This window comes from Odontesthes bonariensis, chromosome 12 (assembly GCF_027942865.1).
Source record: "Odontesthes bonariensis isolate fOdoBon6 chromosome 12, fOdoBon6.hap1, whole genome shotgun sequence".
NCBI lineage: Eukaryota > Metazoa > Chordata > Actinopteri > Atheriniformes > Atherinopsidae > Odontesthes > Odontesthes bonariensis.
Window position 1 is genome coordinate 6,892,226 of NC_134517.1, and position 14,742 is coordinate 6,906,967.

The following is a 14,742-nucleotide window of genomic DNA, read 5'->3' on the forward strand; positions in this document are numbered from 1 at the left end:
AGTCTTTGTACCTCTGGGGACGTGTATTGAAGGACAGGCTATAGAGGGAGGGGAGGGACGGAGTGAGGAGCAGACAGTTGAGGACGTGAGGCTTTCAGGAGAGAATGGGTGCACTTGGCTGGTGTCTCACCACATTCTTCAGTTGGGCAAAATATTTCTTCTACTGCATCTTTCCCTTTTGGAAATCGAGGAAAAGCCAGAACAAGGTACAGCTAACATCTAAAATGTATTCAGTTTGAATGGAGAATGCTTTTAACGTTAGCTTTTTTAAATTGTCATTATTGTTCATGTACCTGTTTGATGGATTCAGTGACTGCACCATTTGTTTTCTGTTGCAACACAGTAAAACAAATTCTGCTTATTGTGTAGAACACAGCTACATAAACTAATTGACTAATGGTGTGCCAATAGTTTCCATTCAGCTGTTTTGTCAAATAAAATATTCAATAAAAAAAATATTCAAACCTGAAAAATCTAATATTACAAAGTAGTCTCTACGCCAATGAGAGTTGGAATGCTTTCATAAAATGAATAACACTAAGTGCAGTGAAAACAGATTCAGAGAATAAATTATGATGTACAGAAATCACTTGACTTCCAAATAGAATAGAAATAGAAATAGAATTGACTTCCAAATGCACACAGGGCTAAAAAAAATAACATATTGAGAGCACATAGTTCTGATATGAGTGGTTCAAAAGTCTAAATTTTTGGATACTTTGTTAATTTGTAGTTTGTCATCCTTCTTTGTTTTATTGTCTGCTTTGCTCCTTTTTTATCATCTCATTGTTGAATTGTCTTCATCTGCTGTTCTGGCTGGAGAATTTGTGGCATCTTACCTCAAATGACCAACCTTTAACAATAGTAGTTGATGATAATGTGCATAATTTGGTATTTTATATTTCAGATTTTTTCAGATTGCTAAAATTGGTGAGTTGTGGGGCTATTGGTCGGGATTTGCTGAGCATGTCCTCCTCAGATTATGAAGCAGTGAACCAGCTTCTGCAAATTGCAGGTTAGATTTTTTTTGTTCTAGATATGGAATTTCTGTTGAGTCATGCTAGTCTACTAGTTTAGCTAGTGAACAACATTATTCGGGGAGGGGGGGCAAATCCCCATAATCAGCAACCTAGTTGGCAGCAGAGCCCGGTTGTCTTGGGCTGTCTCTCTGCTGATTGGGATATTATGCCACAGGAATTGTCATTTTTTGGTGGTGCACTGGCTCTTCAGCTTTTTTTCTACTGGTGGACACCGATCCATTTTATGCCCAGATATTGAGAATAGCCATCGTTTCTTGAGACGACTGCTAAACCCCGACCATTTCTGTAGCATTTTTAAAAAACTTTGTTCCACACAAAATTAGTTGCTGAGAAGCTGAACTTCATTGTTTTTAAGTGACTGGTCTTCCTGTCTCAGCCTACAGATAAACTCTGCCTTTGAAACCAAAGTAGGCTCAAAAGTCCTGGTCCCTAGCTCAGAGATGGCTCCAATCAAGCCATGCTTAAGCCCTGGAAATGAGAGCGAAGATACTATTGGTTAATGGCACACACTCACTCGTTACTCATCCGTCTGGTTTTGACTCAATAGTATAAACATGGCTAGTTATAGCAAAATTTTAAATCCCTTGCAACACCATTATCACATACAAAGTTCAGTTTTTCCGTTGCTTTGTTTTCTTGACCAAATGGCTGTAAAACAAATGACATTCTCATTATTCTATTTCTAAATAGCAAATATTATTGACCTTATAGCTGCTTAACATCTGTATATTACCATTGTTGTCATAAAGAGATGTAACAACACAGCTATTAACATTTTGCTCAAAGCCGAATTACTGACTCTCAGAGCTATTAGCATGGCTTATGTGTATATATATATATATATATATATATATATATATATTAGTGGTGGGCATAGATTAATTTTTTTAATCTAGATTAATCTCACTGAAATCTTGAAATTAATCTAGATTAATCTAGATTAAAATGGCTCATTCAGGGGTCCGACAATCCGCGGAGTTCGCGGAAACAGACGTGTAAACTTTAGTTCCTATCCAAACAATAGTCGTTTAATCCTGACACTGTTGCAACTGCCGTGTCGAGTGCTTCAATACAATAGTGTAGTAACCCCACGTATACCTTTCTCACTGCAATTAAGTTTTATTTCGGATTTATTTCGGATTTTATTTCGAATTTAGTTTCTTTTTCACAGCTGCCTCTGCTATTCCTGCTCTCAGGTGTACCTAATGTAGTTTTACATAATTTGTAACGTGATGTATATCTTGAATAACAAATTGTAAATAACAATTCGTGTCCCTGCCCTCTCTTTCCTCATGTTTTTTTCCGCGGGGGTGCTGCACAGCCGCGGGGCCTTTGAACATTCTAAATGTGACGTCACGAGCTACCAAAGCTACCAAAGCAAATTCTCAAGCGAAGCTTCTCCAGCGAGGTCGCTCTTGGTGAACACGCAGCAGGCAGACCAGCTTATTCACATGCATGGCTCCAGCAGTTTCTCTAGCTTCGCCAACTTCTCATATTCAGCACTTGTTGGGAGGGCCAGGTGGTGCTGCTGTTGAGATAGCGTTGTGTGCAGTGCGTCTCTGTTGCGCCACACGCGCAGTATCCTCCCTGCGGCCACCATATTAGGAGCGCTGTCTGTTCCAACAGAGCAGATTTTGTCAACTATCCCCCACAGATTAGCGACCTCCATAAACTGCCTAGCACAGGCTTCTGCAAAGTGGCGTTCTTCTGTTTTAATCACACCTAACGGCAGACAAAGTACATCGGCCTACACCCGAGCTAAAATATCAAGGTAAAAGTCATCACAGTTTGCTTAGGCTCAATATTTTGACCCAGTTCCCAACCCAACTTTGAGAATAGATTAACGGCGATATTTTTTATATCGCCCGATAAGACTCTCAAATTATCGCAGCACGTTAACGCCGATAACGGCCCACCACTAATATATATATATATATATATATATATATATATATATACACTCTTGTTAAACTTCATTCTCTTCACTGACCGTAATTCCTTCATTCATTTCCATCGGGACACTACGTCACTCATGTGACAGGTGACCGCTGATTCTGCTCTACTGATCTGGGACGACCTGAGCAAGTGTGTCAAAGACTATCCCTGACATCACAAAGCTCGGAAATACAATCAAATATTCAGATACACCTACCCATTCATTGTGCGCAAGCTTTTGACTTCTACTGTACATTTGGTTCGAGGTCTTGTCGCCACACAGCAGAGTAATTAAAAAAAAAGAATTATAGCTAGATGTATAAGGAGATTGACGATTCATTTTTCTCTCCGGTTTAACTTCAATTAATCAGTGTAGCACTCGATGTGACAGAGGAAAACGCAGTAACCCAATGAGTTATAGCCTCTGACAATGAATAAATATAAGGTTGCGATTAAGATCTCTTTCATGAATAGATCCCCAAATGTCCCAACATTTCCATTTCCAGCTTCTAGATGACAGTGGAAATTTAATATTTGTATGAGCTCAGCCAATGATCGCCTGACACAAGCACAGGAGGGATGACTGCTAGAGAGATAAGCATTTTCGGATGTACACACAGGCGTAGAGGGACACACAAACAACAGGATATTGCCAGGTTGACTTGACTTGGCACTTTTCCTGATGGGGGGTTTGTGCTGAATAACAAAGCCATTAATCCTGTAGATGTAGCTGTTGGGAAAGACTGCCTCACAGCCAAAAAAAAAAAGACACCCTCAAATACTACTACATACACTAATTGAGGGTCTTTCTTCAGGGAGAGAGTAGTTAAACTTGATGTTTTGCCAGTTTAAACTTGGTCATCAATTCCACTGTTTACATTGTTACTTTTGATTTTTCTATATTTGACACGTGACGCAGTGTTATCCATCACCATTACGTGCATATAGCCCTTTATTATGCATTATTCAGGTTTTAATCATGTTCAGGAAATGACACAGAACATAATGGATCCATGATCCATTCTGTAGGATGAGCCTTGATAGCCCTGTTTCTGACAATTTCTGATACTTTATCTCTCGGATGTCATTAATGGAAGATTTTCAATTCTGTCTTGACCATTTTTTTAAATAACCTATTTATTTAAGTTCTACACCCCCTTCCCTCTTCATCTACCATTTATAGTGCGTACTTTCGGCCTTTATTAAAATTTCAGAAGCAGTTTAAATGTTGTCCTGATGAAAATTGCAGTGTTAGGAAAATATGAATTTCCCTACATTATCTTATCTGTTGTAACGGGGAGGAGTCAACAGGAATTTAGACAAACAATAATGCAAAGTTTCTACTCACCGCTCTCGGCCTTGCAAACATCAACATCCTCCAAAATTGACGTCGCAGTACTTGGCGCACTGAATCCTTTCGGTGTTGTTTTGTCCAGTCATGCACCTCCTAATTGTTTGGTGAGTGAAGTGGTGAGTTTGAAAAACAGGAAGAATTGGTGGGAACAATGGACCTGAATTTATTCAGGAATCTGATGAAACCATCAAAATCTAGGAAGGTGCAATTATTGTGAATACTTCTAAAACATCAAAAAACTACTTCAGGGTGAAGCAAAAAGTTCTAAAATGTGTTGTTACCTATGTAATAGATACGCATAGATAATGTGCAATTTTTTTTGTTGTTGCTATTCCTGAGGTGTAGCGATGTTATTTTTTCAGTAGTGACACCTACTGTGTAGAATAAAGACTGCAGCGAGTCCAGCTTGCCTCAAGCACCGCCATGAACAGCAATGGTGCTTTGTTGATGTCACAGTGTGCTCGTGCAAAGAAAAAGGCTGCAAGCATTATCAGCCCATAATTGACCTCTACAATTATTGAACATTGATACTTTTGAGTAACAACCACTTTTAATGAGTTTTTAATCACATTCTGATCACAACTGGCACTTGCACCATAATTTGCTGCTGCTATTGTAAAGTATATCGTAATCATTTTCTGTATCCACAGCTCATTACTAACTTAATTACTGGGTGTCTAATAATTAGAAAGGCTAGAGTTACTGAAATAATTAAAACATCAGGGTTTAGATCACTGCTTGTATGTAAAGAGATTCACCTCCATATTCAAATGATCCCTATATGGCTCATATGATTTTTTTGTTGTTGCATGGAACATAAGTAAATTGGCTATGCACGTCACTGGAGCTCTCCCAAGTTGTCAACTGATGTTTCCTAATGGCAGTTTTTCAGCTGGCCTGACCACCCTGAAGTGTTTCACACCGTGTACTGTAGCAGTGCTATTGTTGATTTCATGGCCCAGCGTGTTCTGGTGTTGGGCGGACAGTCCTTCCTCTCAGTGTTACACAGCTGAAAGAACAGAGGAAAAACGTGCCCGCACATGTGAGTGTTCTGCTCAGGGAGGGCACGGGGTCTGTATTGTTTTCAACAGATGGGAGTCACAGGGGTGGGAATGGGTGTGTGCATTTATGTGTGTGTGTGTGTGTGTGCATGTGCATTCATAGGGGGCCTGTTGGAGTGTGTTCTTCCTGTCTGTCAACAAGTGAACTCCCCCTTCATCTAGCAGTTTCTAGGACGTCAGCCAAGATGACCAAACACACCCCTCTGTTGTTTACATGCTCACTCTCTGCTTATCTGTCTGCTCATCTGCTGCCTCCATCAAGCCATCTACTGATTTATTAGTTAAAAGACCTATTTTCAAATGTTTTTGCTTTTTTCTCTCTGCTTCTTTTGCTTTTTGGTCTGATAAATTTCCACACTGACAGGCTATACAGGTTTGATGCCTCTCTTCTGATCGCACATCATTTCTGTCCAAGGAGAGCAATCTGGTGCAAGTAATCTTATTAAGTGTCAAAGTGTCTCCTTGTCTGCTTTCCGCTCTGCTTTGCAAAAGAAAACAGAAATGGCCAAAGTTATAAAGGTAATACAATCAAATCCTTTCAGGTATGTGATTAGCCTTGGAAATATGCCCACACTTTTCAACATTACAACCTTCCTGTTTCTCCCTTCCACTAGTACACGCACTTGTTTTCCCCATTTCCTTCTCTGCGGTAAAACGTTAGTGGAACGAGCTGCTTTGATTATGAATGTGGATGCAATTTGCTTAGTGGTCACTAGTGGGTGCTATAGTTACACGTCAATGCTGCAGATTGTAGTAGTCTGATAGGGAGATAGAAGCAGGAGCGTACACAGTTCCTCAATGGTGTTTCGCTACAGTTACTATAAAGATGGGATGAAAATAACTCAATCATCTTACATTGTTACTTTTGTGTATTTACAAGGAGTTGGAAGATGACTTTATGGAAGAGCGCAGGACAGTGTGTAATCCTGCACTGATTCATGCACAACTGGACAATACTCCAAGGCATGCTCAGTCCAGTGTCACACCAAGAGAATGACTATGTATAGACAGTATGCATTTGTATTTTTAACTTAAAACAGCCATGGACATCTCAAACTTTTATAATAAATATATTAGGGTAGTCTTTGTGAATGACCTTCTAAATGAAGAACCAACAGAGAATTATCTCCAGATATTACTATTTATTTCAGCGCAACACCAAATGATCCCACTGTTTGCAGGGTAACCTTTTGAGCTGCATTAACTGTGGGGTGCAAACTCACAGCTATGTTTTCATGCTCATGTAAACTGTTGAGTGGTTAAGAGTTCTTTTGTGTTTCTTACATGTTTTTTTTGACAATCAAGTAATGCACTAATCTCAAAACAGTCGGATTTTTGAGAATGAACAAATCAAAGCCGTGCACAGCAAGCAATGGACACCCCCAAGACATCCATATGACATTTACAACATTTGTTACGTCTGCTGCTCGTTCCCTCTACAACATTTTGAGCAGGATGTTGGCGAACGTGATTGACGTCCGAAAAATTGCTGTTTGGTGTTGGTGGAATTTTGTTAATTAGACATAAATTAGACCTTAATATGAGAACTTCCCACATAACCATTTCTTCTAGGAACTCTACGACTTTTCTGGGTTTTATTAAACATATGTGTGATATGTGCATGTGTCTTTACATTTACGTGAGTACAATAACTCATTATAACCATTTTTCATTAGATGTTTATTGAAACATCTAGTGACGAAAGCTATTTCCCAAAAACACATTTGTTTGCAGTGCAGGAGGACTGGGCTTAGTCCACGGTCTCACATTAGTTCTCAGAGGTTTGACTTAAGACTTGTGACGTATGGTGAACGATCCATGGGGGCTTTTCACGGATGTCCTCGAGATATTTTCTTTGTTTGCAGGACTGATGCTATTGGCAATTTTACACGGGCTGCAGAAATCTGATATCGCCTACAATTTTTGTGATTAAGTTGGTAATTAATGTTATATGCTACACATCCTTTATTAATCTTTGTTTATTAAGGCCTTTAGTAGAGCCTTTTATTTTTTTTAAAGATATGTTCCCCCATCCATCCATCCATCCATCCATCCATCCATCCATCATCATCTTCCGCTTCTCCAGGGATCGGGTCGCAGGGGCAGCAGCTTAAGCAGAGAAACTCAGACGTCTCTGTCCCCGGCCACTTCCTCCAGCTCTTCTGGGGGGACCCAGATGCGTTCCCAGGCCAGCCGAGAGACATAGTCTCTCCAACGTGTCCTGGGTCTTCCCCGGGGCCTCCTCCCAGTGGGACAGGCCCGGAACACCTCACCAGGGAGGTGTCCAGGAGGCATCCTAACCAGATGCCCGAGCCACCTCATCTGACTCCTCTCGATGCGGAGGAGCAGCGATTCTACTCCGAGCCCCTCCCGGATGACCGAGCTTCTCACCCTATCTCTAAGGGAGAGCCCACACACCCTGCGGAGGAAACTCATTTCGGCCGCTTGTATTTGCGATCTCATTCTTTCGGTCACTACCAACAGCTCGTGACCATAGGTGAGGGTAGCAACATAGATTGACCGGTTAATCGAGAGCTTCGCCTTCTGGCTCAGCTCCTTTTTCATCACGACGGGCCGGTGCAGAGCCCGCATCACTGCAGACGCCGCACCGATCCGCCTGTCAATCTCCTGCTCCATTCGCCCCTCACTCGTGAACAAGACCCCGAGATACTTGAACTCCTCCACTTGGGGAAGGATCTCATTCCCGTCCCGGAGAGGGCATTCCACCCTTTTCCGGCTGAGGATCATGGTCTCGGATTTGGAGGCGCTGATTCTTATCCCAGCCGCTTTACACTCGGCTGCGAACCGCTCCAGTGAGAGCTGAAGGTCACGGCCCGACGACGCTAACAGAACCACATCATCCACAAAGAGCAGCGACCCGATTCCGAGGTTGCCAAAACGGACCCCCTCAACGCCCTGGCTGCCCTTAGAAATTCTGTCCATAATATGTTCCCCCTTCATTTGAAAAAAAAAAATATTTGTCTAACTCTAAACACAGATGTTTAAAAGTGTTCAGTTTGGAATGGTTTTTCAAAAATCAGTTTTTTTGACAAATAATACGGTTTGCATGTAGATGAGAGGTAAGAGTAAGAGCTTGTTTTGCTAAGTATGTGTATTAGTGTGGACAGGGTTTAAGACACACCTTCTTTGTGGAGGGCTGCACTCTGTAAGTGCCTTTTTGTAGGGAAGGAAGCACTTTTTTGCAGAACTGCACAAACAATGATTATCATAAATGCGACTGAGTATAAGAGGATCATGCATAGTTTGTGCAGTTGCACTGCATGCGGCTGATTTTAGGAAGCTTGAGTTATGTTAAAGTTTTTGTTGATAGCGTGATTTGTATTATCAGATATTTGCTGTATTTTGTTTTGCTAAACAAATAAAGTAAGTTTCTCACTGATTTGCCAAGTTAGCACACAGTTTTGCTAAAGTAGTGAAATTGGATGCCAAATTGATTTTCTACTAAACAGTTTGGTGTCTCCTCTAAACATAATATATCAAAACTGTGTAGTTGTTCAAATAGTTTTGCTTTCTTGTTGCTTTTTCTTTGTACAAGTTTGACCAACTTTGTTGTGTTCACATTCAAGGTTTCTTTAGCTTGTAATCATCATTTACACTGAATGTTTAAAGTCAGCGAGCTTTCCACATTGAAATTTAATTTGCCACATCCTTTGGCTGCCTTACCAACCGACTCTGTTTAGAAGGCACAGGGGAATATGTTTTTTTTTTGTCGCGAAAATCAAGAGAGCTGCTCTGAGCAAAGGGGAGAAAGCAACATTCACTTTTCTGCAGTGAATGGAAGGCTCTTGTGAAAACACCATTAGTCTGAAAGTATTTCTATTAATAAAACTTAGATACAATATTTCAACAGTAAAATATAGTAGCATGCAAAAAAACAGGGCAAAGAGGGTGAAGTAACTGAGATTTTAGCAAAAGCATATAGTCTCAGTCTCGATAAATATTTGGATTGCAGTTCTAGACCAAAATTGCTTGATGACTTCAGCTAAATCCTGCCAACCCCAATCAGCAGTTTATTTGCTGACGCATAAATTAATTATAGCCCTTGCTCACAAATTTATGATAATATGATTCTGAACAAAGTAAGGGGAAGTTTCGGAATCCAACTGTCCTGTTCAAATGTATAAAAGCTTTGTGAGACAGTTGCTCTCTGGTATTTGAATTTTGTTGAAGTTGACGGTACACTTGTCCCCAGATTACTTATCGTAACAAATACTGTACTTTAAATGCACTTCTTACTGTTGCTAATCTAATATCTTATAAAGCTCTTCAGGAGTAAAACAGTGCCTTTTGCATTCCCAAGTAGGAGGTAATCTCCTTACAGACTGCAATTTAGAGTTTGCTGATGTTATTATTGATTAAAAAAGATTGAACAAAACATAGCTGTGATTTCCATTTGTCATATCTGATCAGGCATGAAATGACATAATTGTCAATTTGAGCCATAAAAAGACCATAACATTCAGCAATGCAGAAACAAGACATATGCGCAACTTGTGTGTGCTTGTCAACCTTGTCTGTGTGTTAGTAATGGGGATAAAGTGTAACTGTTTAGCATTGTCTCTTTCAGTGAATGTGCCTCTGTTGGGGCAGTTTGCAGGGAATACCAGGGGATTAATCCTCTGTTACAGGGTGTGCGTGTTTATGGTATTGGGTATTTGTGCGGTGTTTGATACACTGGGGAAGAAATAGGTGCTTTTTGGCTTTTAAATGATGTGTGTTCATATTTTCTTGAAGTCGAGGTAGAAAATGATGGGCCTCTGTGTACGTGTGTTTTTGCTTTCTTATTGGTGTTTTTTGTATATTAACGCCAAACTTGTTTAGTACCAGTGCTCCTCATGGAAAGCAAAACTGGGTCTTTATAGGGCAAAACAGATTAAGGTTAGGGTTATGCATGCAATGGTTAATTGGAAGCCACTGCAATGAATAATACGGATAACTAAAATGTGTGTGTGTGTATGTGTCTGTGTTTGCTCAGGCATATGTGTGTGTGAGAAAAACCTCCACAAGGGATCAAGAGTGGTGCATGGGGCTAACATGGTCATTGATGAGCAGTGAGAACTTAATGAAGCAGCGTTTACTTCCTCTCCTCCGGGTTTTCTTTTTCTCTTGAGTAAAGGGTGACGATGGAGGTCGTCTGGGCTCTCTGTGATAGATACTTTTAAACTGCTTTTATTATCGTTGTTCTTACCTTCATTGAAAGTATAAGAAAGGAATATTGTATTGTATTGTAAGTGTCGTAACTATGACGGGAAAACCATCAATGCACGTTTTATTCGCAAAGCACTTCTGAAACTTAAGCGTCGAACGTTCAGGAGTATACAGAATGTGTTTTGGAATTCAACTTAATTCAAATGTCAAATTGTATTGAGACTGAGAGTATAAATAGCAAATTTTCTTTTTTTAAATCTATGGGTATATTTTTTTGGGTGTTGAAAGTTGCCAGAGGGGATTAATCTAAAGGGTGACTACAGGAAGAGACAGTGTTAATGAAATATTAAAATGGACTCAAGACAGAAATATGTGGAGAAAGCATTGGAGGAAGGGGCCACGGATGCTGTGGGGGACAAACGGGGAGAGGGTGGGATCGAGCAATGAATGAAATTAAAAGTGGTGCGACTTAGAGGGCTAAGGAGGGAGGGAGACATGGGATGAGAAAAAAGAGAGGAGGCGCAAAAGAGATGGATAACCCCCTCCCCCTTTGCTCCCGTGGAGAGGTTGGGGCAGTATGACCCCCCCCTCGATTTAGGAAGAAGAAAAAAAAACCTTTGTGAAACTTTCCCCCGACAGAGGGAAGGAGAGGCAGAGTGCGCTCAGAGGATTGACAGTCAGGATCCAATTTAGAGGAGAAACGGAGGAGGAAAAAGCAAATCAGACAGTGAGGGGTAGGGAGAAACCAGAAGCTTGGGGGGGAAAGAGAGGGTTTGTGTCCAGGAAAGTCATGGCTTTGCAGTGTTGGGCAACTCCTCTCCTGCTTGGATTAGACTTGAGGTTTCCCACTGCCCTGTAGCAGCAGCATCATTACTGCTGTCTGTCACCATGCCGTCCGTCTCCCTCAGCCTGCCGACAGCTCTGACAGGACCCGCACGCACCTGGGTCTGTCTGTCCTGCATGTTCTGGGTGAGAAAACTTTTAAAAAACAAAATTTTGTGATGTCAGTAGCCACTTTGCACAAGAAAACAGATGTTTGTATATAACTTGACCATGGAAATTCGATAACTTTAAATTTTCAGTGGCACAGTGTCTGCCAGTGTAGAATCGCTAGTATCAGACAGACCAGCTTGATGATGCAGTAGGTAATAGATTTTGTGGAATAAAAGTTGTTGGTTTTTCCAGTGTTGATCATCCAGTAAGCCTAATCAAGTCAAGTCGGTCAGTGAATCTGTTGGGTGGTCTGTGTATTGGGGGTTGGTTGGAGGGTTGGGACCCTGACTGTGTGGGGCCTTGGCATGATGACACATTTGCATGTGGTGGATATTATGAAGGAGAATGGGAGGGTGTTCAAATCAGAAAAAAGCATTTTATCTTGTCTCTTCAGAATGATTTTATATATTGTTTGCAGTTGTTGCGCCTTGAATCAAATATCAGCACAGCTCTGTTTCCTTCTGTCCTCTGTTTCTCACCCTTCCTCACTCCCTTAACCTCTCTGTCACGCTGTGTTTCTCTCTAGGTGGTTGCGACACACAGATATTTTGCTTTCTCCTCTATAATTCAATGTGCCGTGCATTCCTGCTCACAGTGAGGGGTTGTTTGTGTGCACTTGTGCAGCGACGTGGTCGGTTAGGAACTGTATTTGTGTGTGCATGTCCACGCTAAATATGTTTTGACTCGAGTCTTGACATTCTGTCATTAAACATTGAGCACTCTCCTAATTTGTGCTAATATTAAAGAACATTCCTGTCTCGGATTTACAACATTGCATGCTGCTCTCTACTTTTTGGGCTGAATAGAAGATGAAAGAGGAGAGTAGCTGAATAGACCATTGAGATCCATCCATCCCCATTCGGCAGTGGTCCTCTGGGACATGACTGCACAGAACTGGCAGAGCTGCAGCTCTCGGTGAGGGGACTGGATAATCTTACTGAGCTCTTCATCAGTTAATTACCATTCTTTCTTTTGAGGAGCGGGAGACGAGGTGAAAGGGGGAGTTGTAAAAGAATCTCAAAGCCCCCCAGCTAAGCTCTGGGTCACTGATTGACTGCATCAGAGCACTGTATGACAAAGCGAGCTCACTTAAGGGGGGCGGGGTTCAATCTGAGCTCTTGTGTTAATATAATATCTTTGTTTTGTGCTAAAACCTTTCATTTGGGCACACCTTATTCCTTATAGACCAGAGTTTGGGTGAAGCAGACTCTATACTCTTCCTGAACGGCTTGTGGGATGTCACATAGCTTCCTCCAACTCTTGCAATGTTAAAAAAAAATCCATCAATTTCTTAGACCAGTCATGCCTGTAAAGGAAGCTGATGATTTCACTTCAGGCTGTGATTGGAACGGAAGTTTGTCTCTGTGCACTCTTTCTTTTTTGCTTGCTACTCAACTATTCTTGTCAATTTTCAGGTCAATGACAGCCCATTATACAATGGACAAAAGAAACCACTTCATAGTAACAACTAGCTCTTAGTTTTCCATGGGAAAATGTAAACATTTTAAGAAATGTAATTATTCAGCATTATTGAGAATCCTTCTGTACGTATGGGTTTCATCGGCTTCACTTTCAATAAGCTGTGACAGGAACATGACACCGGGGTGAGGACTGAAAATGTAGACTGTCATGATGGTAAGTGGCTGTTTGACATCTCGTTTGGTAACTTTGGCAAACTTTTGAGCGGTACAATATGAGCAGAGTCAGTAAATTCTGACTGTGTGAGAAGTTAACACTTTACGCAGTACTGTGCAAAAGTGAAGAGTGACCCCTGATTTCTTTATATATTTTGCCATGAAAAACAGGAATGAGGTGCAGAGATTTACTGAAATATGTGAAAACATAAATAGATTTAAAGCATATGGCAAAAACCAAAAAAACATACCTGATTCAGATCAATGCATCATGAGCAGGCTTGTGCAGAACTTGTGCAGAACTTAACAATCTTTTGAAGAGATCCATTTCATCTGAATCAGGTGTATTGAAGCAGGGGGACATCTAAAACCTGCAGGACAGCGGCCCTTGAGGACCGACTTTGGTCTAAGGTTAACACAACAACCTTTACCATTTTCTGGGAATGTGCTTTTCAATGTTGTCACAAGATTAGCTTTCCAGGTATTCCATGCTACAAAAGACTAAAACGTTCACATAAATTGCTAATGCTAAGACTGCTTCTTCTTTCCTAAGATATTTCGTGTATGAGTTCTGCATACAGTAGTTTTAACATATCACAGACATTGTCCTTGGACAGCTGGGAAAGTGAGTACAGCTGCAAATGCCATTAAGAAGTAGCTGGGCTTTAGAAGAAAAAGATGGAGGAAGAATGAACATGAGAGAGAGATTCAGGAAACAGACCATCTTCACGAACTAGACAAAACCTGTTCTCTAAGCCTGACTTAAATTGGGAGGGCATCCTCTTGTCCGAGCAGGATCCTCTTGGATAAAAGGAGATTTTTCCAGCATGGTAGCAACTTGAAGGACAGAGGAAATGAACAGGAGATGCTTCTGGCAAAAGACAAAATAAACACAGAGTGCACAAAGAGGCCTTGAAAGAAAATCTTCGGAAGAGTGCTGCATCAAGTACTGAATAATTAATGACTGCCAAAAAAAGGTTTTATAGATTTTATTTTATTTTTTCAGGTTTGTTAGAGAGAACCAGAAAACAAATCAAAACATCCTCAACCCACTGCTAAGACACGGTTAGACCATGATAGTCTTTTTGCCATATGGGAACAGCTGGTTATTTACACTTTTGTCTTTTTTTTGTTTTTAGTAGGATGCTTGCCATGCTATTACAAAGGTGTCAGAGGTGTAGTCAGGTGCCTCTGATCAAACTGTTAAATGTGCTGTTAAATAAAACACAATCTCTTATTTTTCATTAACAGCTATATCCTTGAAATATTAGTGTGGAAGAAGAAATTCTTCATTATGTTCATTATTCCTCAATGCACATTCAGTCCATAGGTTATGTTCAGTCTGTTTGTCAAATGTGGCCCAAGTCCCATTTTTTTTTTTGCTCATATGTATCATGACAGCCTGAATGGCACAAGTCACATTGAATATGATTTATTTTTTTTCAATTCCGATTTGGTTCACTTCAGTATGTGGTCAGAAATCAGATACAGATCGGATTTTTTTGCAATGCGATCTCAGTCTGTACAATCAAATCGCAATTCATGTGACTTCCACG

General features: G+C 40.7%; 1 protein-coding gene across 5 annotated transcripts in view; it reads left to right on the plus strand.

Moving 5' to 3' along the window:
* tns1b (tensin 1b) overlaps positions 1-14,742 on the plus strand; it is a 238,290-nt gene that overhangs the window by 29,325 nt on the left and 194,223 nt on the right. Inside the window, exon 1 of one of the 5 annotated variants that reach the window (XM_075479012.1) lies at positions 90-206. The exons of 3 other annotated variants lie outside the window; for them this stretch is intronic. In XM_075479012.1, the coding sequence (XP_075335127.1) occupies positions 105-206 (102 nt within the window). In that variant the 5' untranslated portion in view covers positions 90-104. Of the gene's footprint in view, positions 1-89; positions 207-11,282; positions 11,529-14,742 lie in introns of those variants that run through there. One more of the 5 variants, XM_075479010.1, reaches the window with a different exon arrangement.